The 20,677-nt window shown below is 47.5% G+C and overlaps 1 protein-coding gene across 4 annotated transcripts in view; it reads left to right on the top strand.

Annotated features, from left to right (window-relative positions):
* Positions 1-20,677, top strand: part of AP2B1 (adaptor related protein complex 2 subunit beta 1) — a 77,991-nt gene that overhangs the window by 38,374 nt on the left and 18,940 nt on the right. For 3 of the 4 annotated variants that reach the window (XM_036394965.2, XM_036394966.2, XM_036394967.2), the window contains exons 14-18: positions 2,557-2,749; positions 12,087-12,128; positions 13,841-13,984; positions 15,240-15,385; positions 17,809-17,938. In XM_036394965.2, coding sequence (XP_036250858.1) covers positions 2,557-2,749; positions 12,087-12,128; positions 13,841-13,984; positions 15,240-15,385; positions 17,809-17,938 — 655 coding nt within the window. The remainder of the gene's footprint in view (positions 1-2,556; positions 2,750-12,086; positions 12,129-13,840; positions 13,985-15,239; positions 15,386-17,808; positions 17,939-20,677) is intronic. The other variant, XM_036394968.2, reaches the window with a different exon arrangement.

Here is a 20,677-nt window from a genome sequence, read left to right as displayed (position 1 = left end):
GTCTGAGGGATGCTCAGCAGAGCGTGCTGCACACTGATCATGCTGATGCAGGGATAAATTTAAAAATGAGTGGGGTTAGTTAATGCCACACCAGGCTTCTCTGGTGGGAGCTCACCTCAAGAGGCCCTGATATTGGGGTTTTCTGCATCAGTTTAAGGCAAGTTAAGGGTGCCCAGTGAAAGAGAATTCCAAACAGTGAGTGAAGTGATTTTCTATACAACTCCTGCACTCCAGTGACCATTCTGGTGGCTGATCCTTGTGGTAGAGACTGATGGGAATGGGGAGATGTCCACAGTGAATGTGGTTTAAGAGGGGCAAGACAGCACTGCCTTGAGTGGCGCTTCCCTGGCTATAAACCCAGAGGAGTTTTGGTTGGCAGAACACCCTACATGGCATTTGGATTCATTCATTTTCCATTCAGAGCACTGTAGGGCAGGTTTCTTGCAGCTCTCAGCTGATGGGAAGACCCATTGAACAGCTCACAGATGGTGAAATGTTCCTGCCTCTCTCCAGCAAGCCCAAGTGTCACAGAGCTGCAGATGTGTCCTGAGGGTGGGGAGCAATCTGATGGCTTGGCAGTGTTTCCTCCTGTGGTGGCTCCCACCACCCCTGCTCAGCCATAATTCAGCTGGGAAATTTGGGAAGGTGTTCACAGGGCTCCTGGGCGAAGCAAGTCTGATTAGACTTGGGCAGGTGTCTCTATTTCCCTGCTTCACAGGTAGCTGCAGAGAATTTTTGATTCTGATTCAGGCTGTGCATCCCTTGTGACTCCAACATCTGGGAACTGCTGGAGGCTGAACTTCCAAATTCAGTCAAAACTTCCAATTCAATTCAATTCAATTCATGGCCAAATTTCCAATTCCTATGGCCAAACCCAAGACTGTAAGGGGGAAAGCTTGTATCAAGTCTTTTTGCCCCTTTTAACCCACATATTCTTTATTAATTTCTTTTCTTTCAAAGAAAATGCAAAGTTGTTTATAGGAATCTCTTTAAAGAGGTTCTTTACAAATGGAAGTCTGGGGTTTTGCTTTTTTCAAACAAACCAACTGAGCTTTGTCCTTTCCTCATTTCTTGTTGGACTTTGGGGCAGCAGCAGTTACACAAGACATGGAGGGACTTCTGTGTCTCCATCAGGAGAAGGATGAGTAAGTGTTGAAGGGGTGGAGTGTTGGAGGGATTATATCCTGGGAGGGAGCAGAGTGGTTTGTGATGTGCCTCTCCCAGAGAGGCTGTTCCTGTTCCCAGCCTGGGGGTGGGAGTGGATGGATCACAGTCACCACCTCTCCTCAGGAATGCTCCAGTGAGCGCTTCAGCTCACTCAGCACTCTCCCTGCTGAAGGCAGCAGCAGCAGAAAGGACAGCTAATATTAGTGCTAGTGGGGCTCTAAAGCTTTTAATGCAAAGAAGAAGCTTTCAAGCCTTCCTGCTGCTGCCTGGTAACTAATTCACTCTGCACTCCTTATGCTCCATCTTTTCCTCCTGGCACTGGCATTGGGAGCAGCTTACACTCTGTCACTGAATCTTTCCCCTCAACAGCTGAATGAGGATAAGAGAATTTTGGCTACTCAGAATCAGAAGCTGCAGTGCTTGCAGAACAGCCCCAGAGTTAAACACCTTGTCAGGACACTAATTCCCACAGCAATTGTGGGCACTAACTGCTGGCTGCAGTAACATGAGCTAAAAATCATTTTATCAGTTCCTGCTGGAAACAGGATATAAAAATTTAATTATCTAAAATATGAACATCTCTGGATTTAAGGAATAAATACATTGTAGTGAGTTCTCCAGTTATTTTTTACCTTCTCTTTGTTACCAAATTCAGTCACAAGTGGATATAAAAGATACAAAAGGTAGCCAGATTGCATATGATGATAAATTTTGGAAGCTGTATAATGACTGTTTCTAGACTAGTAATTAGCATGCCTGCTAACTCAGAGGAAAGGAAATTATTGATAGAAGGGAGGAATCAATTTTAGATTGAGTTTTTCAATTAGGAAAGACTGATGGACCTTGCTGCTGGTCAGGAGAAGGTGATTAATCTAGATCTGAGGGAAGTGCTGAAGTTTGCACTGGTTAGAGTAAGGGCTCAAGGGTTCTATCAGTGTTAGATCTCCAAGAAAATCTGGATTATTTATTTTCCCCTGTGTTTTTATCTCATCCTCAGACCCAATGGGCCTTAAATCATCTCTTTAGGTTCATTCTGAAGTAGGAAATGCTTGTTTTCAGTTTTGGAGCCCATGTGGTACCCATGGCTCTCTGTTTTGGAGGGGGTCTCTGATTCTCAGGGTGGGAAGGGTTCACCCCTTGCAAGATTCCCTTTGCTGGGCTGAAAGCCACATCCACTGCAGGGAAAATCTTTGTGCTCAAAGTGGTGAAGAGCCAGGTGCCATAGCCCTGCCTGGTGCAGGACAGTGGCCACAGCAGCTGCTGGCACCACCTCTTGCCTGTCTTCAGCAAGAGCCACCTCTTGCTGTGTTTCCCCATGCTGGGACCCTGAGCTGGAGACCAGAGGTGACTGACATTTGTCCTTTTCTGCTTCTTGTTCTCCCCCCACAGCACTGATGCTGGTGACAGCCCCGTGGGCACCACCACCACCACAAACCTGGAGCAGCCACAGGTCATCCCATCCCAGGGTGACCTCCTGGGGGACCTCCTCAACCTGGACCTAGGGCCCCCTGTGAATGTGCCCCAAGTGACCACCATGCAGATGGGTGCTGTGGACCTCCTGGGAGGAGGGCTGGACAGCTTGGTAAGCAGCACGTCCTCTTTAGCTGATGGGAGATAACTGGAGCTGTGCTTATCTCTGCAAAGCCTTGATCATTTGTGCTTTTAATGCTCAGTGAGCCAAACTCCCAGTGCTGAGTCCTGAAACACCAGGAGGATTTAACCAGAGTTATTGTACCAACTTTGAGCAGGCTTTTTCCTGCTCTACAATGAATGTTGCTGCATGCTGTAGAATCCCCATGGTCAGTGGATCTATTTGTTCTGTGCTTTTTCTGCCTGTAGAAGAAAACCAGAAAGTTGCTTTATGGATGTGAAAGTGTTTCACTGCTTTCTATTTGAATCAGGCTCCCTTTCAAGAAGGCATTTATTCCACCCAATTCCCAGCCCTCCTGAATTTCAGTGCTAAATCTCTCAGGCTGTAACCCTGTGTCTTCCCATTTGTGTGTTCTCCAGAGCATGCCCTGGTTTAATATCAGTGACATTTTAATTGCAGTGGGGTCAAGAGGGAGCTCTCTGGGCACTCCTCCCTGTGCCAGAGCTGCTCACCAGGCACCTGCCCTGGCACTAACAGGGTCAGGCTGCACTGGGAGCAATCCCAGCTCCCCTCTGCTCTGGGGAGGGAGCTGGGCATGAGCTGCAGAGAGAACATCACAGAGCAGGGAGCAGCAGCAGGGCAGAGGTCAGTGCTGTGCTCTGAGGGTCACAGCACACACGTGCCCAGCTCCCTGCTGGCTTCCCCACAGGGGGAGGAAGCTCTCCCAGGTGTGTTTGCACCATGTAGATCAAGTAAGACTGCCCCAGGGGACACAGTTGGGTGCTTCTCAGACTTGGAGTGGGTTAGGGTTGCTTGAGGTTTGGTTTGTGATGGGTTGGGCTGGGTCATCTCTGCCTGAGTCAGGCTCTGAATAACGGAGGTGGGAGGCAGCTGGATGAACCAATCCTCAATTCAACAAATCCTTATTAGTCAAATACTTTTTTTTTAAACCACAGTAAGCTTACTAAAGCAAATGTTAAACACATTTCCAGCTCCAGTGCTTCATGGCCTAATGAGCTGGAAACAATTTAACCCTTAATGGGACTGGCCCTCACAGAGGGCAGAGGTGCTGTGGGCTCTGCACTCTCTAACCACAGGTCCTTGGCTAGCAGGGACACTGCTCTTACTGGGGATTGGCACAATGGTCAAGCTGGACTTGCTGGGAAAGCAGACAGTGAGAGCAGAGCAGAGAGCTCTGCAGCCTCTCCCTGCACTGCCAGCTGTGCCTCTCAACAGCTGGCACTGGCACTTCAGGAGTGAAGGCATTGCAGAAGGTGCTGCTGCCTGGGGTACCACACCATGGCTTGCACATAAATTCCTCTCTGCTGCCTTCCAGGCCTCTCACAGTAACCCTTTGTTCCTCATTAGTGTCACACAAATAAATGGACGCAGTAGAAGTAAATCTTGGTTCTGGGAGAAGAGCTGTCTCCCAGCTGGCATTAATGGGCTAAATTTTGTGACCTGCTCTGGCAGTGGAGCTGTTAGTTGAAATGGTAGCAGGCTTTTACTTAATATTTTTCTCAAGCCTTAAGCACATCCGTGGGGTTATGGAGTGTGATCTGACAAAATGATCCTGTCTGGGTGGGGAGTAGCTGTGCCTGGGGCATGGCCAGTGCTCTCTCAGCTGAGTAGATGGGAAGCACTAAAAAAAAAATCTGAATCTTGATGTGGTTTTTGAAGGTGGATGCTTTCTATTGGATGGCTGTTGCATCAAACTCCAGCTTTTCCTTCCTTTGGTCAGTCTCTTTTCTCAGGCAACAAGTGACAGGATGAGAGGGAATGGCCTCCACTTGTGCTAAGGGAGGTTTAAATTGAATATTGGGAAATCTGTCTTCACCAAAAGGGTTTTCAAGCCCTGCAATGGGCACTAGGGCAGTGCTGGGGTCTCTTAAAAATCGTGTAGATGTGGCACTTGGGGACATGGTTTAGTGGTGGCCTTGGCAGTGCTGATGGAGTGCTGTGGAGGTCTTTTGTAACCTAAATGAGCCTAGGATAATGAGCTTAATTAGCGAGTGAATGTGAGCTGTGTGTTTGTTTGTTGCTGTGGGCATGTGTTTAACAAGTCTCAAGCTGGGGTAACCCTAACCTGGTATTACCCAAATTGCTGGGAAGTGCCCTGGGCTGCTGGGCTTGCCAAGAGGATTGGCATTTGGATCTCAGGCTAATATTAAACCACGTTTGTGCCATGCCAAAATCAGTCTCAAACTGCAGATCCCCCAGGCCTGACTTGTGTGGGTGGGAAGGAGGTGAGACACATCCCAGTGTGCTCCTTGAAGAAGGGCTGAGATCTTCCCCCTTATCCAGGGATCAAAAACACCTGGGGGCCAGCAATGCCTGAATTGTTCTGCTTTGTAATTTCCCTTTTTGTTACTCCTTAAGGTTTTTTTAATGCATTTCTTGCCCTGCTTTGTTGGGCAGACTGACACACACTGTGCTGGTGACATTGCCCCAGTCCTGTGAGTGCCTCAGAGGCAGCTGGAGGTCTGGTCTGCAAGAGGCTGCTGGCAGGAGCTCAGCCACTTTGTCACACCCACTCAGTGTCATCTGCTGGTCCCCTCTTCTGCCCCCTTATCTCATCAGAGGGATGTTCTTGTAGTGAAAGTCCCAATGGGACCGACCCAGAAAGACCAACAGCAGCATTAACTTAGCAAAATGCCATTCTATTTCCATTCCTTAAACTGTGGGCTTTTATTTTTCATCCAGGCATTTAAATAGAGACTGAATGGTGTAAAACTGCACAAACACCAAATTAATATTGTTCATTTGAATTGGCCTCAGCACTGCCAGATATTTATGCCCATGACTAGTGAGACTCCAGCTGCTTGCAAGGTTAATTTCTTTAGTGAGTAAATCTTATTTTATCTCCACAGTGAGTTCTGTAATTGGCATTAAATGTAACATGCCTGCACAGATGCTGAGCATGTGTTAACAATTAAAAAGGGGAGAAAAAGGGCCTTTGGTTCAAGAGGATTGCTTATGAGCAGAGCAGGCTTGCTGTAGGATTTCTTTTTTCTGGAGAGCTTTTTTCTAGGGAGCAGGTTGTGCCCTTGTTTGCCACCATGGCCAGATCTTGTTCCTCTCTGCTTAGTTTTCTTTTTCCATAAAATGGTGACTAACCCCACTTTACAAAACTACTTGGGATCTCCAGCTCCACAGTGTAAAGTAGCCATACAGTCACTAATGGGGGAGAAATAAAACATGTGGGAGAGCAGATTGCTGGGTGCAGAGCTGTTCATCCCAAGAGCTGGAGTTTGATGCTGGTTTCCCTCAAGTGGCTGAATTTCATGCAGGTTACAGTCACTAACCCAACACTTGTGCAATGGTGCAGTGCTTTGCAGGATATCTGTCTGTGCTGACATGACACTTTTACCTTTAAACCTTTTTTGTGTGTTCATTTGTTGTCCAAATTCACAGAGCCTGAGAGCTCTGTGTGCACACTGTGCTTCCTGGGAGCCCCTGCATTGTCTGGGAGCAGGGCACTGTGGCCAGGAGCCAGGAAGGCTGGCTTGAAACCCCTGGGCAGAGCAGTAAATCTGCAGGAATGGACAGGCTTGGATTGTCTGTTATGTAAGGATTTTATTTAATGCTCTAGCCACTCATCTACACGAATATTATTGATTCAAGACTGGCAGCTGGTCAGGTTGATTTATGTCCTAAACTGAAAAGCTGTTTGATAAACACTGAATATCCACAGTTTTCTGTAATACTGAGGGTGGTTTGGGCTGTCACAGGTGGGGCTGTGCCCCTCTGTGTAATCTGGATGGATTTAGGGGGGACTGACCCCAAAGATCTGTTCCACACTGTTCAGGGCTGTGTTCCATCACTGCAGTGGGATGGAAGGTGGGAGCTGAGCACCAGCTCACCCTGAGCTCCAGGCACCACAGGCTCAGCAGCCTGGGAGGAAATCCCTATTCCAGCAGTCTGAAGTGCTTGCCTCATCCACAGGGCTGTGAGCAGGGGCTGCTGCTGTCCCTCCCTGTCTGGCTGGCTGCTTTCAAGTGCAGAATTCAAAGTCTGGCCTCAATAGACAACACCCTGGAGTGTTGGAGTTGATTAGGGACTCAGCAATGTTTTATAAAAAAGCCCCAAAGTGACCTTCAGTCTGCCCTGGGGTGCCACATTCCTCTCCTGGCTCTGCAAGTGATTTGCTGTGTATAATCTTAGGAAAGTTACTTCATTTACCTCTTCCTGGCACTACAGTGTGAGAGTGGCTGTGCCAGGTCAGCCCCAACATCCATTTTTGCAGTGGATGTGATGATCCTTTCCCAGAGTGCTCCTCCAGCCTTTGACAAGGAGCTGAGTGACTCCTTTCATCTGGGCTGTGCAGGTTTGATGAGCTATAAAGGAATCTGTTAAGATTTCTGACAAAGGACACAAATCCATTGCTGGGGCAGGGCTGGGGTGGCAGAGGAGCTATTTTGGTGGGTCACTCATTCATATCTGATTCAAAGCTGTTGTAGCAGTCATAGGACTGCTAGAGCTTTGTGAGCAGCTTGTTTTTTACACTTTGGAGAATGAAAATGGATAGGATTCAGTTCTGGTTGCTGATGGAAATCTCTCAGCAGGACAAAGCATTAGCAGCAAGTGCAGTGAAACTGGTGACCGTGCTATTGGCAGTGTGACCTGTCCTCCAGCAGCTTTGACACAGCTGTCCCTGGTTTGGAGAGCTCTGCCATCCTGGCTTGGTGTGCAAACAGCCACAAAACAGCAGCAAACAAGGCTCTGAACTGCCTCTGTGTGAGCCACAGTGTGTCTGCAGTGAGATCCCTGCAGCCCAGGCATGGTCTGTCCTGCAGCTCAGGGCTCTCTCCCAGGGTTAACCTGCCCCAAGGGGGCTGCCAGCAGCCCTGCTCTCAGCATCTCACCCCATTCCTCTTAGGTAAATGCTTTGTGTTCCTTGCTGCTCTCTTACTGAGTGCAGGCAGTGCCTTGCGCTGGTGCTTGACTCCTGCTTTGTGATGTGAGGCAGCTAGAAGGCAATTGTCCCCTGTTAAGCCATGAATTGTGGTCCAGGACATGCACAGCTGCCTTTGGAAGCCCTGATGATGCTGTGGGCACAAGGCAAGGCAGTTGCTGAGCAGTGGTTATTGAAGCTTTTGTCCCTGGCTCCACCCTCCCTGTTATTTTTTGGTGCTCCAAAAGCCTCACGTCATTTTGCAGAAGTGATTGTAGCCCCTCAGGATCACATGAACACTTCAGCAGAGTCACTTCATTACAAGCTGCTCTTAAGATGCAAATAAACCCTTCCTAATGCAGTAACTCCAGCACTGCTACACTTCATAAGTCAGCATAACTGCTTCCACAGGGCTGGAATTGCAGGGCAGAGCCTCCAACTGCAGAGCAGCTGCGGCACCGTCCGAGCCAACTTGTGCAAAGTGAAGGTGCTGATGCAGTTTGGGAAAAGGTGCTGGCACTGCTTTTTATGATACAGCCTCTTCTTTCAACCCATGTGGCTGCTTGGGTGCTGTTATGGCAGGATAGGTTTGGATGGAATAAAGAGAATTCCTCTTTGAAGAACTTTTATGCCTCTGGGGGCTGAGACTTCCTGTCCATCCTCTGCTCATCTCCTGAAGCTGGCAGTTCTTCATCCTGAAGCAGAGGCTTTGTGCTCTCCAGGCTGCCAACTTTAGGATCAGAATCAGGGGTTTGCAGTGCCATGAACTCCTTTGGACCATCAAGAGCCAGCCCTTGTCCACCCACCTTCACAGTAAGTAGGGCTGGCAGCTGTATTAACATGGTCTTTTCCTGTGTGGGGCTGTTCCTGACTCTCCTGTAAGGCACATCCACGTTGTCCTCCTGGCAGGACTGTCTGTCTGCCCATGAGACAAATGGAAATGGTTAACCAGAGCTGCCAGTCCTGGGGAATTGCTTCAGCAGCACTTCATGCCTGACTAATCTCTGTTTCTTTCCTTCTGCACTCTGCCTGTCACTCCAGATGGGAGCGGACACTCCGTGGGTAATTGGTTCCTGTTCTCTCTGTCTTCCTCCTTCCCTCTTACTCACACACTGTTACAGTCTCTTCCATCACTCTGAGTTTGGAATAAAGTTATGATTTGGGCATCCCACAGGAGGAAAACCAGACCTGCAGTTCCTGAATGGGGAAAGCATCGGTGCCATGGGAGGGTGACAGGCAAGAAAAACAGGAAAAGAGACTTTGTGCTGCTGCAATGGGAAGTGCAGCCTGGATCTGATGTGGAATTGATCAGTTCTTTATTAACTTCCCCCCTGTAACTTCTGGTGCAGTAGAAATGCTGTCACTTCTCTCTTCAGTCAGGCTAGAGCCAGCTCTGCCTGTAGGGACCTGGAGGAGCTGCAGCTCCTTGGCTCTGTTTCTGCAGCTCTGGAGCACATCTGCAGTGCTTGGGCCTGAGCACAGGAGCCAGGAGAGGCTCAGGCTGTGCTCTGCAGAGCCCTCCAGCCACTAAAGAGGGGCTGCAGCAGCTCAGAGCTTCCTGCCATGGAAAAGAGATGTTGGATCCAATCTGAAAACACACAGAGGCTCCTGGTAAATTCTCTGAGCCAGTCAGGGCTTTTTTCTCCTTTTTATGAGAACTGAAGTCTTAACTAAAGCAATAAATCCACATTCTACTTTCCCCCCCAAGGCCTGACACTTAGGGAAAATGGAAGACTTGTGGATAGCTCAAGGAACCCCAATATGTCATTCCCTGTCCCTTGCAGCCACCATCAGTGTAGGAGCTGCTTCGAGGTTGGGTTCCTACCCTGCAGCTCCTTCTGATGAGTGTAGTAGGAAATGCTAGAATAGTTAACATCTGGCTTGATTATGCAGAATTATTCAGTCATTTCCATAATACCCTTTGTAAAATGCTTGCTGCTTGATAAACCAGCCTTTCTGCTGCTGCAGACAACAGAACCAGAAATCCTGTGTGCATACAATAATACCTGGGAATGAACTGGATTCTTTCTTTTCCCCCAGATTTTGCTGCCTGTCAATATGAAGCTTGAAGTTCATCTGCATGCAAGACTATGAATAGGGATGAGGTGTAATAGTTGCATTTATTACTCCTCAGTGAGCCAGTAACAAGATGTAAATGATGTGATATATTAATCTAAACCATGGCTTGGATTAGAGAGCAGTCAATAGAACAGAACTCTGCTCTGTCAGACTGTTTTAGTGGGGGAGACTTGACAGTGTAATAAGCCTTATTTTATAAGCTCAATATTAATTGGATTTGCATCCTCTGGCTGGCTTCCTTTGGTCTCTGACTGAGCCTTCTTTTGACTTTGGAATCACTCACATTTATCTGTTATTTCTTAAGTCAGCTGAGCAAAACTGGACAGCCAGAGCCTGGGCTGCTGTGTGGAGAGGTGGCTGTTGAAAGAGATGAGAATCTCTCAGCTTCTACCATGGCCTCAAGTAGGGATAAACTGAGTCCCACACAGGAAAAAAGCTCTTAAGGCCTCTTAACAAAAAGCAAATTGTGTGTGATTTGTTCTTTCCTAACACCCACTTGGAGTGGTTAATGTTGCTCCTGTGAGGACATGGGGAGAGAGAGGTGCCTGGGAATAGGAGAGAGATCCAGGGAGCACAGGGATTTGTCACATTTTACAGGTTTTATGGAGGCTAGTTATCTTCTGGTAAGTCACTGTCTTACACCTTTGCTGCTCTTCTCAGGGCAATTTATCCTTTTTATCTGTGCTCTGATGGAGAGAGGTATGAAGCTTTATGGTGTCTCTTGACCAGCATAAAACACATTTGCTGTGAGATCTCTCAGGGAACAGGCTGGAGGGGATCAGAGCAAAGTTAATTTCCAAGTTTTTTGTGCAGAGGGAAAAGGTCAGAGCCTTTTTGGCTCTAAACATAGGCAGTCCTGGGAGCTTTTGCTTCAGCTATATGGTGCATTTGTTCAATATTCTGACACACCAGCACTTATTTGAGCAACATATCCAGAGCCTTTGTTGACCCAGTTTGTCACATGCTTTTTTAAAAACAAACTAACTCCAAACTAACTCCCCAAACCCTAATCAAATGGAAGAGTAGAGTGAGACCATCTCTGGTGAGCTGTGATGTTCTGGTCTGCCAGCCCAGCCTTTTCCTAATGGGGCTGGCTCTTACCTCAGCCCTGCATCATCCTCATCCCCTGTGGATGTTGTCAGGTCATGTTCCTTGTCTGAATGTGACCCCAAAAGACCCCTGTTCTAGGCAAAAAAAATTACCCTGGTCTTCAGAAGCAAAGCCTGGGACACAGATAAGCCTGGAGATGTCTCTGCAGTGAGTTAACCTCTGCAGATCTGTGCTTGTTTGCTCCTGGTTATCTGTTAAGTGCATTTTAATTGTTCACAGGGGTGATGTACTTGCAAACAGCACTTGTAGCCAAGCCTTGGAGCCTGTCCTGATCTCTGAATTCTCCTGAGCATGCAGAGTGATGTGGAGATTTGAAAAATGGACTTTATCACTGGAAATGTGGTCTGGGTGTTTTGTAAAGGGAACTTGTGAGGGGAGAGCTTCTAGTTGAGCCCCAGAGAGGATTTAGTGTTTCTGGAGAGCTGTTTGGGTCACTTCAGATGTGACTGTGCAGCTTGGCAGAAATTGGTACTGAAATAGCCTGGTGCACTGTGAGATCTCTTTGCTGTAGATGATGAAGCTGTTTTTTCCCTGTCTGAGGGGAGCATCTTCAAAGCCCCCCCTCTCTGAGCTGTTGTCAGAGGCAGCACAGATCCCATTCTTTTTCTTCCTCAGTGCTGAAAGGAGCTGCTGTCTGAGGAACACAGCCAAGGTGCATTGTGTTTGCCCATGGCTCCTAGCTGTTCCCTAGAAAACTAAAGCTTTCAGGAAGTGAGCCTTCCTGTCAGTTTTATTTTTATGCCATTTCACAGTTACCCCACCGGGTTTTGTGGAGCTGCTTGGGTCCTGCTGGCAGCAGCAGGGCTGAGGGGAAAGCACCAATGCATGAAACGTGGAAAAGGGAGGTTTTGGTGCAGACAACAGGCATAAGAAGGGATGGATTTTTATTCTTATTAACCGCAGTGAAGGCATGGGGTAGTTGTCCTCAAACCAAAACCTTTCAGCAAGCAGAGCAGGCAGGACCTCTGGGAGCTCCTTGCCAGACTCCAGGCTTTGCTGAAGAGCCCAAGCCCAGGGCTGGAGTAAGTCAGATGAAGTAACTTCTGCAAATGCAGGTAACTCTGCTCACACAGCAGCATTCTCTAGGTAACTCTGCTCCCACAGCAGCAGGCAGCCCCTCTGTTCCCTGTGCTTTCCCAGCACTGCATTTCCATCTGTCCTGTGCAGGAGTGGTCCGTGCTGGCTGGCTGACACTTGGCTGAAATGATCTCCTCTCCCTCTCCTCTCTCTCCTTCTCTCTTTCAGCTTGGCAGTGACCTTGGCGGGGGCATTGGAGGAAGCCCGGCAGTAAGTGCCATTCCGTTTTTTTCCCCAATTTCCAAAGCTGCTCAAAGCTCAGGGGTTTTTCAGTTGTAAGCTCACCCACTGAGTACTGGAAGGTGCTTTTTAAAGCCCTGAAGTTGTTTGAAAATGGAGAAATGCAACTGAAACACACAGGTCCCCACCTATGTGGATTTGAGTCCAGCTGGGCTTTCCTGAGAGCAGCCAGGGCCAGAGCTGTTCACTCTCTCTGCTTAGCTCTTCTTCCTCAGAGCTTTTAGTTGGAGCAGCAGCATTAACCCTGGCAGTGCCTCATCCTTGTGCAACTGCTTTAGCAGCTGAAAGGCCAAGGATGCTTATCCCTACTCACAAAGCCTGGCCTGTAATCCTAACCCAGTGTCACCACAGACCTACCTGAACTCAAGTGCTTTCTCCTCCCAAACTCCATGTAGGATTTTTGGACATCAGGGTCAGGTGCTCTGAGTTTTCCTACTCTGTGTGGTCAGTGCTGCCACCTCCTCTGTGCCTGTGCTTTGGGGGTGTCCTCCTGCCTACAGCTCTTGCCAGGACATGGGACAGTTTCAACTTGCTCTTAAAGCAGCCTTGGCTTCAAGCTCATGGCAGCTTCTTCCAGAAGAGCGTGGAAAGGGAATGAAACGTGGCTTGGAGATGCAGTGGGCAGGAGGGAGTGTGCTTCCAACCCACAGCCAGAAGTGGCGTCCCCTAGAAAGCTCCAGTCCCTCTTCCCAGGACTCTGGATCCAGTAATTGAGTGAGAAAAGCAAACTCAGTTCTGGAGGGAGGGCTTTGCAGAGACCTTTGTTATGGCTGCAGTCGTTCTCTCTCCTCCTTTCCCTGCCAATCTGGCGTTCCTTCCTTCCTTCAGCACGAGGGCAGAGGAGAGCTGGTGGCACAGGACACCTGCACAGCCAGGCAGCCCACAGCAGGACATGGGAGGTGCTTCCCCATGGTGATCATACCTACAAAGCCAGGTTTCTGCCCTCCTGGGCCAGCAAAAACCCAGCAGGCACCTCTGTCCTGGTCCCTCTGCCTGTTTCTGGGCTGCTGCCTGGGGAATCCTGATCTCAAGCACAGGAAGAGAATTTGGGAGTGTAACTTGAGTGTGACTGTCCCATCTGAAGCTGGGCACCTAAAGGTTAATATTCCAGCTTTGATGCCCTCATTTAGGTCCTGGGAGGGAATGATTGCCCTTCTTGCTGGAAGGTTGTCCTCTGGCAGGCTCTGCTTCATGTAATGAACCTTTAGGGCCCGAGTGCTGAGCATGCAGAGCTCTGGCTTTGGGTGGGAGTACACAACACGGTCATGACTCCCTTGCTATCTCTGGATATGCAAAATCTTGCAGATTCCTGAAGACTTGACGTAGTTGGGGGAAGGTTTGAAGCAATTTGCTCTTCTCCCTGGGTTTATGTAGGGTAGATCCACAAAGCATATTGTGTTATGAGAAGGAGATATAGAGAAGAAAGATTCCTCTACAGTGGGAATAGATAACTGGAGCTATAAAAAATGATGTGGAAGCTTGGTTGAGGTGACAGCCGAGTGTAGGGATTAGCTGCCAAGAGCTTTGGAATTCAAATGCATAATTTAGCACTATTGATAAATCAGTGGGGAAGCTGCAAATGGCTTTAAAATATTTAGGATATTGCCCAAGTTCATGGTTTATTTAATAAGCAGTGCTCACACGTGATGTTAATGAGTGCCTGTTCTTTTTGACTCCTCCAGGTGGGACAGACCTACATTCCCTCCTCTGTGCCAGCCACCTTTGCCCCTTCTCCCACCCCAGCAGTGGTCAGTGGACTCAACGATCTCTTTGAGCTCTCATCTGGCATGGGGATGGCTCCTGGAGGATATGTGGCTCCCAAGTCTGTACGTAAGGAAAAACAACCATCCCCAGTTCCTTGCCTCCCCTTGAGCTACAAACGTGACATTGCTCACTTGGCCCATTTATTGTGGCTTTCTGGTGCTAAAACTTCAACTCAATCCCATTAGGGGCGCCCTGGGCTTTTCCCAAGTAGAGTAAGCACATGTTGGAATGTTAGTTATTAGTTACAGACTTCTGGCATTCTAGCAGTTGCCTCATTTTACCTGTGACAGCATTTCTCTAAAGAACGGCTTAGATAAATCCCAGACTTTCAGTTGTGTCAGAGCAGCTTTCCTGCAGACCTGCTTCTTAACAAGCTTCCCCAGAAAACTGCGGGCAAGACAGAATTTGCAACAACTTTCCCAGCAGGTTTGTTTGTTTGTTTGTTTGTTTGTTTGAATCCAACGTGACAGTGGAGATAAAATCATGTGGTTGGGATGATGGTGCTGCAGTGGAATGCAGAGAAATGTTCTCTCAGCAACAGAGATCACAGAGGCTTTGGCTGAAGCATGGAGTTGGGAGGGATCATGAGACACAAAACATGGTTCTGCAAACTGGCTGTGGAGCAGCCACAGGGGGCTCAGGCTCCTGAAAGGGAATAAACAAAGTTAGCACTCAATTAGCACCCCATGGGTGGGTTATTTTAAACCATCCTCTGAAACAGAGGATCTCAAGGTACTGCAGACAGTACTCAAAATTTTTGGTCCTTGCAATTATTGTACTTTATATTTAAAAAAATAAAAAACAAAAACAAAAAACCCCAGTAATTTTGAGCAAGTACTGGCTCATTTTGCACCACTCAGATCTGGGTCTGGGTTTTTCCCACAGAGGTGATTTGAGAATCCAGAACCCAACAGATAATAGTATCAGCCCTGTGATTTTATTTGGTTCAGACTTTAGTTGTCCTGCCTCTGACAGCCCAACCAGCCCTCAGAGAAGTCCAGCAGCAGGCTGGCTGAGTCTCATTCTGCTGTGATGGACACAGGCTGTCCCTGCTCTTGTGCACACCAATGCTGTCATAATTTGATTTCTTCCATGGGTGCTGTCAACAAATATGGATTAGGAGCAGAAAGTTTATTCCTCAGTGGTGAGCTCCATCCTTTCAACACCCCATGTCCCATCTTCCCTGCAGTGTTTCTTTAGCTTTTGTGGGCTCAGTGTGCCAATCCAGGTGGATTTCTGAGCTCTATTGGAAAACTCTGCTTGTTTGTTATCTTCAGGCCAGGCTGGCCATGCTGAATGACATCTCTTGTGTTCAAGGTTTGGCTGCCTGCAGTGAAAGCTAAAGGATTGGAGATCTCAGGCACATTCAGCCACAGGCAGGGACACATCTACATGGAGATGAACTTCACCAATAAGGCTTTGCAGCACATGACTGACTTTGCCATTCAGTTCAATAAGAACAGGTAAGGAAAAATTAGCAATGCTCTGTGTTCAACAGATTGAATCCACCTGGGAAAGGAGTTTGTGCCTCCACTGCTAAATTTAAGGAGGGCTTGTGCTTGGGTGTATAATGCAGTCATGGAAATAGCTTGGATGATACAGCCTGACCTCTCCATCACACCAAAATGGTGTGAAAGGGCTGAAAACACAGACTGATGAATCTGAGAGGACGCAGGCAGCAGACAGTGCCATCCTGCTCCCAGCTCTGAAACAGCATCTGCCCCATTTCACCTCAGTGGAGTTTTCCAGCAGCTTCATGAGTTGTTAGGCAGGTTGGTGAGTTTATAGCCAGTAAGTGCCCTGGGCAAAGCAAGAGCACACAGAGGCAGGATCTGAGCTGCACAAGTACCAACCCATGATGCCTCTGCCTCCTGACTTAATTGCTCTGCTGCTCCTCAGACTGTCTGGAAGCACAGGACTCTTTAATAAAGCTGCTTGTCACTGAAGGAGCTGCAAGTTGGGAGCCTGTGGCACATGTTCTCCCTGTAATAGGCAGCAGAACAATTCTGTCAGAAGCAGCAGCCACTTGAAAGTTCAGAGCTTGGATGATGGAATTCAGATTGTTCTTGGAAACCCATCTCAGCCAAAGGACATGACATGGCAGCACAGCCACAGTGTCTTCCCACAAATACCCTTTCCAGAGAGCTTATCCTGTGGTTTGCTGGGTGCTATCTTCAGCAAGGACCAGGCTACTTCTTATCAAGGCTGCAAAGAGTACCTTGTGACTGACATGTTCTCTGTATTCCTTAATATCACTTCACTGGAAAAGGCTTCTCTCTGCTGAAGATCCACTGAAACCATCTCTTTAATCTCACTGCTGCAAATTCAGGATTTCTTGGGACGAATAAGATTTACTTAGAAAAGTCATTATGCTAAATAAGTCTTAGTAAATGTTCTCCCTGGACTGCCATATTTTCTGGAGAGTTTTGCTAAGCTGCTGTATATGAATGTTTCATGCAAATTAACCTGGAACAAAAGGCATTTTGTGATTTTTTTCTTTTTATTCCCCCCATACATCAAGCTATATTTTAGCCACACCTGCTTTGAGGATGTAGAAAGTTTAAATACTGTACAATAAACCAGCAGTTTTTCATCTTGCAGCACAAGCTCCATATACAACCTACAACTATTTATTTACTCTTTTACAAATGTTCTTCTCCTGTCAATGCTTTCCACTGTGCCTGCTGCATTAGGGCTGGTTCTTTAAGTGTGAATATTAAGGTTTGTGATTGGGAAGTTTCTATTGCTTTTCCCTCCTTTCCTGCTGCTGCTAATGGTATTCACTGCAGTCTTGGGATAAAGCATTAAAAAAAAAATGAAAGAAATCTAAAGCTCTGGTGTCCTGTAATATCACAGCCCCTTAATAACCAACTGCAAGTTTGGTTCCCCTCTGAGTCCTGGGGAAAACAGGAGGGTTTGTGTCCTCCAAGGTGAAATGGCTGCAGAAGGCAAATCATGTGGCTAAGCCCTTGCTAGGAATATTCCTATTTCAGCTTCCTAGAGCTGAAAACTAAGGAGAACCAAGAATGGGGCATTTATTGGTTCCTGAAAGAATGGCAAACCTGATAAATGTGTCTGGCTGTGCAGAGCCAGGCTTTTAGTGAATAAAATAAAAACATACACCTATCCATCCTGCAAACCTCCTGAGACCTCTGAGCTGAGGTGAATCCTGCTAAAGAGAAATGCATTTATGAGTGGACACCAAAACACCAGGGCTTCCATCTGCTTTTGGAAAGCAGCTGGTCTGTAGTACAGGAGGGTTGTGTTCAATGTGAGATGTTTTCCCTCTTCTCCAGCTCCAGCAGAGCTGCCTGTGGAATTCAGTGTTCCTTGGACTGAACAGGCAAGTAAACATTGCTGGGACACATCCCCAGTGAAGGAGCCTCCAAGCAGGCAGCTGGGCCAGGTGCTGTCATTCAGGCCCAGGCAGCTGCATGTGTTGATTCATTTGTTCTGCAGTGCTGTTCCAAGGCACATGTTCCTCCTTGGCTGGCTGTCCAGCTCCCTGTGCCACTGCAGCAGCCATGCAGTGTGTGATGCACCCTCCCTGCAGTGCTCAGGAGCAGAGGAACAGCACCTGGCTCTGAGTCCAGGCCATTCCTTGCTCAGCACACAGACCAGTGCCCTGTGGGTAATGGGAGAGCTCCCAGGAGCTGGGCCCTGGGGCAGGATGGTGAATTTGTCAGCAAATGAGTGAGTTTCCCATGCCTTGTCCTGCTCTGTCTGCTCATTTGAGCTGTGCTCCTTCCCTGGAGCAGCAGCAGGGGCAGCTCAGGAGTAGTGGGAAGATGAGGCAGGTGGTGCTTGACAAAAGGAACATTATATTTTGGACATATTTTGGACAATGCAGGGCTGCTCTCATCACCTCTGTTTCTCTCTTGCCCAGCTTTGGAGTCATCCCAAGCACCCCCCTGGCCATTCACACACCTCTGATGCCAAACCAAAGCATTGATGTCTCCCTGCCCCTCAACACTCTGGGACCAGTCATGAAGATGGAGCCTCTGAACAACCTCCAGGTAAGGATTGTCTTGTTCTGGGCAGGGGGGAGCTCAGCAGATGCCCAAAACAATGAGGTAAGACTCTAATCACACAATACCATGTATAAACAGTCAGACCTCATGGATCTGGGCCTTGAGTCTGGCCAAAATTTAGTCCTCTTCCTTTTCCAAGCTTCTCCCAGAAAAACTGAAATGGAAACTTGTTGAATTTTATGACTTTTCAAACACCTCAAACCAACTGCTTGCATCTGTGTAGATTAAGGGCTTTTTTGCAGTTACACTGTTCTGTAAACTGGGCATGAGGTTTGAATGGGCTTAAGAACTGGGGCAGGTCTGAACAGAGGAAGTACCTGTGGTGGAGCAGGCAGGGAGAACTGTCAGTAAGAATGGAGGCAATTAAAGGAATTGCAGGGAAGATGGCAACTGCTGAGTGATTAACATTTCTCTAGTGCTCTTAAATTCCAGCCTGTTTCACAAAGGCACATGCCTGCCCCAGACAGCTTAATCCAAGGCAAAGTGTGTGTTCCAGGAAAGGCAGAGGAGAAATGGTGTCAGCAGCTAATGTTTCATTAATGAGGGTGTTGGTGCATGGCAGGGACAGCACTCCCTGGGGGAGCCTCTTTATCACACTGGGCTGTCAATCTGATAAAGACAGGACAGATCCAGGGAGATGTTCCCCCTCTGCTTTGGGCCAGAGACTGTCTCCAGTGCTCTGGAAATCATCAGGAGGTTCTTCCCCACTGCTGCCAGGCTGTGGAGTGGAGGTCAGCAACTCCTGGTTTTGCTCTGGAGTTAAATACTTTCAAGTATTTCTAACCTCTGGGTCCTCTAGGTTGATTTTCCCAGTATCCCAAAATGCAGTTACCTTGCACTGCAGCTGCCTCTCTCACCTCAGGTCTCCAGGAGGTAGAACTGGGTTGGATTCCTGCAGTGTAGCAGCCCATAGAAAGGAATATTGTGAAGCAGCTCATTCTCTTTTTAGTTTAAGAGGATGCAATGGAAGTTACTATTTATTCTGCCTCAGCAACTGTTTTTTCCCCTTCTTTTGACTTCCATTCTGGGCCTTATGACTTATTGATGAGTCTTTGGGCTAACAGCTTGAAATAGCTCCTCTGGCACTCAAAGGAGCAGTCCCACACTTGGGCTCCAAGCAGAGTCATGCAGTGGAGGAGCACAGACAGTGAATGAATTCCATGGCCTGCCTTCCACCCTCTTGGGCCCTTCCAGCCTCTGCTGGATTCCCTCTGCAACCAGGTCATGAAGCTGAGGTGACATTTGGGTCAGCTGTGGTAAAATGTGGCTCCTGCTCTGAGGGGAGTGTGGAGGTGACAGTCCCAGTCAGCCTCCACAGCACTGGGCACTCTCAACAAGGCACTCTCAAGTCGCTGCTTCCTTTGATCAGGAGGGAAGTGAAGTATTTGGGTTATTAAATCTCTGAAGGGCTTGCAGCACAGTTTGTTTCTTGTAGCATCTCCTGCTAGAACAAAGCTCAGAGAAAACATGTGAGGAGACCTCCAGCTACCTTCTATTGAGACAGTGGAGCATTCATTAGTGCCAGACTCAGTTGTTAATTTGCTGAGGCTCTCATTGCCATAGAAGTTGGCTGCCCTTTTACAATTGGGGAAGCTGCCATATGGAGTAGTAGTATATTTCTCTGCAAAGAGTTGAATCATGATAGCAGATGCCAAGTTAAAAAGAGCACTCCCCTTACTTTTTTGACAGCAGTGGGCTTGATGGAGATCTATCAATGCCCTGACAGCCAAGGCTCTGGTTTTGTTTTGTGGGTTCATGTAGAGAGGATTTGTCTTGAAACAGAAATCGCCTTGGTGACCTACTTAGGGAACAATTTATAGCATAATATAGGAGTAGAGAATCCAAATGTTCCTGTGTTCATTGAAGAACCAAAACACTCATCAGGTTGAATTTACTTAATGTGTTTTTTTTTTCTTCTCAGCTAGGGAACATTGAAGCAGATGTAGGGCTGGTTTGAACCTGAGGACCTTATGTTCATCTCCTATTCTGGTGGGAGTTTTTTGTTTTTAGTAACAAGAAAAATAAGTCCTGAAGTAACCAAACTGATAGCTTTCAACTTTTTGTCATGTTAATTATACACTTCAAAGACTAGTTGTACATTCCTTAGGCAACTATTTCAGAAGTAATGAATTCATGTCTTGTTCAGGTTATTTTTATTACCATTTCTAATCTTTCGCCCAACACAGCTCACTTAATCTTGACATTTGTAATCATGGAGAGAAACTAAAATATTTGACAAAGTAACAAAAAAGACATTTTTGCAAGAAGATGAGGAGGGCTGAAATATTTTCAGAGGCTTACTTAGGTAAAATATAGCTGAAGAGTCTTGTGTTTGCTAGTCACCTTGCATCGTGTGATACTGAACGCCAGGCTTCTCCCCTGCATCCCAAAATAATCATGATCATTTTCATGACTTGTTGACTCAGCTTTAACCCCCAGTCAAGCAGAGATTTATCCAAAGGGTAAAGCTGGGCTGGACACAGCACTGTAGGGCTGAACAAACCCCAATCCCTGCTCTCTGCTTCATCTTTTTAACTTCTGTCAGATTAAAAAGCTGCCTTTGGAGTGTGCTTAAGTCAGAAAATCTGACTTAGGTATTTGTGTGCTTCTAATTTTGGTGGGGGACACCTTTGCAGTGCCTTGTCAGGATTTTTGGGGCTGCCTGGTGCTTATGGCACCAAGAAATAACAACAAGCCCTTGCTCAAAGGTCTGTGAAAGGCTCT

This window comes from Molothrus ater, chromosome 21, assembly GCF_012460135.2.
Source record: "Molothrus ater isolate BHLD 08-10-18 breed brown headed cowbird chromosome 21, BPBGC_Mater_1.1, whole genome shotgun sequence".
In the NCBI taxonomy this organism is placed as follows: Eukaryota; Metazoa; Chordata; class Aves; order Passeriformes; family Icteridae; genus Molothrus; species Molothrus ater.
This window is presented reverse-complemented; position numbering and strand designations above follow the sequence as displayed.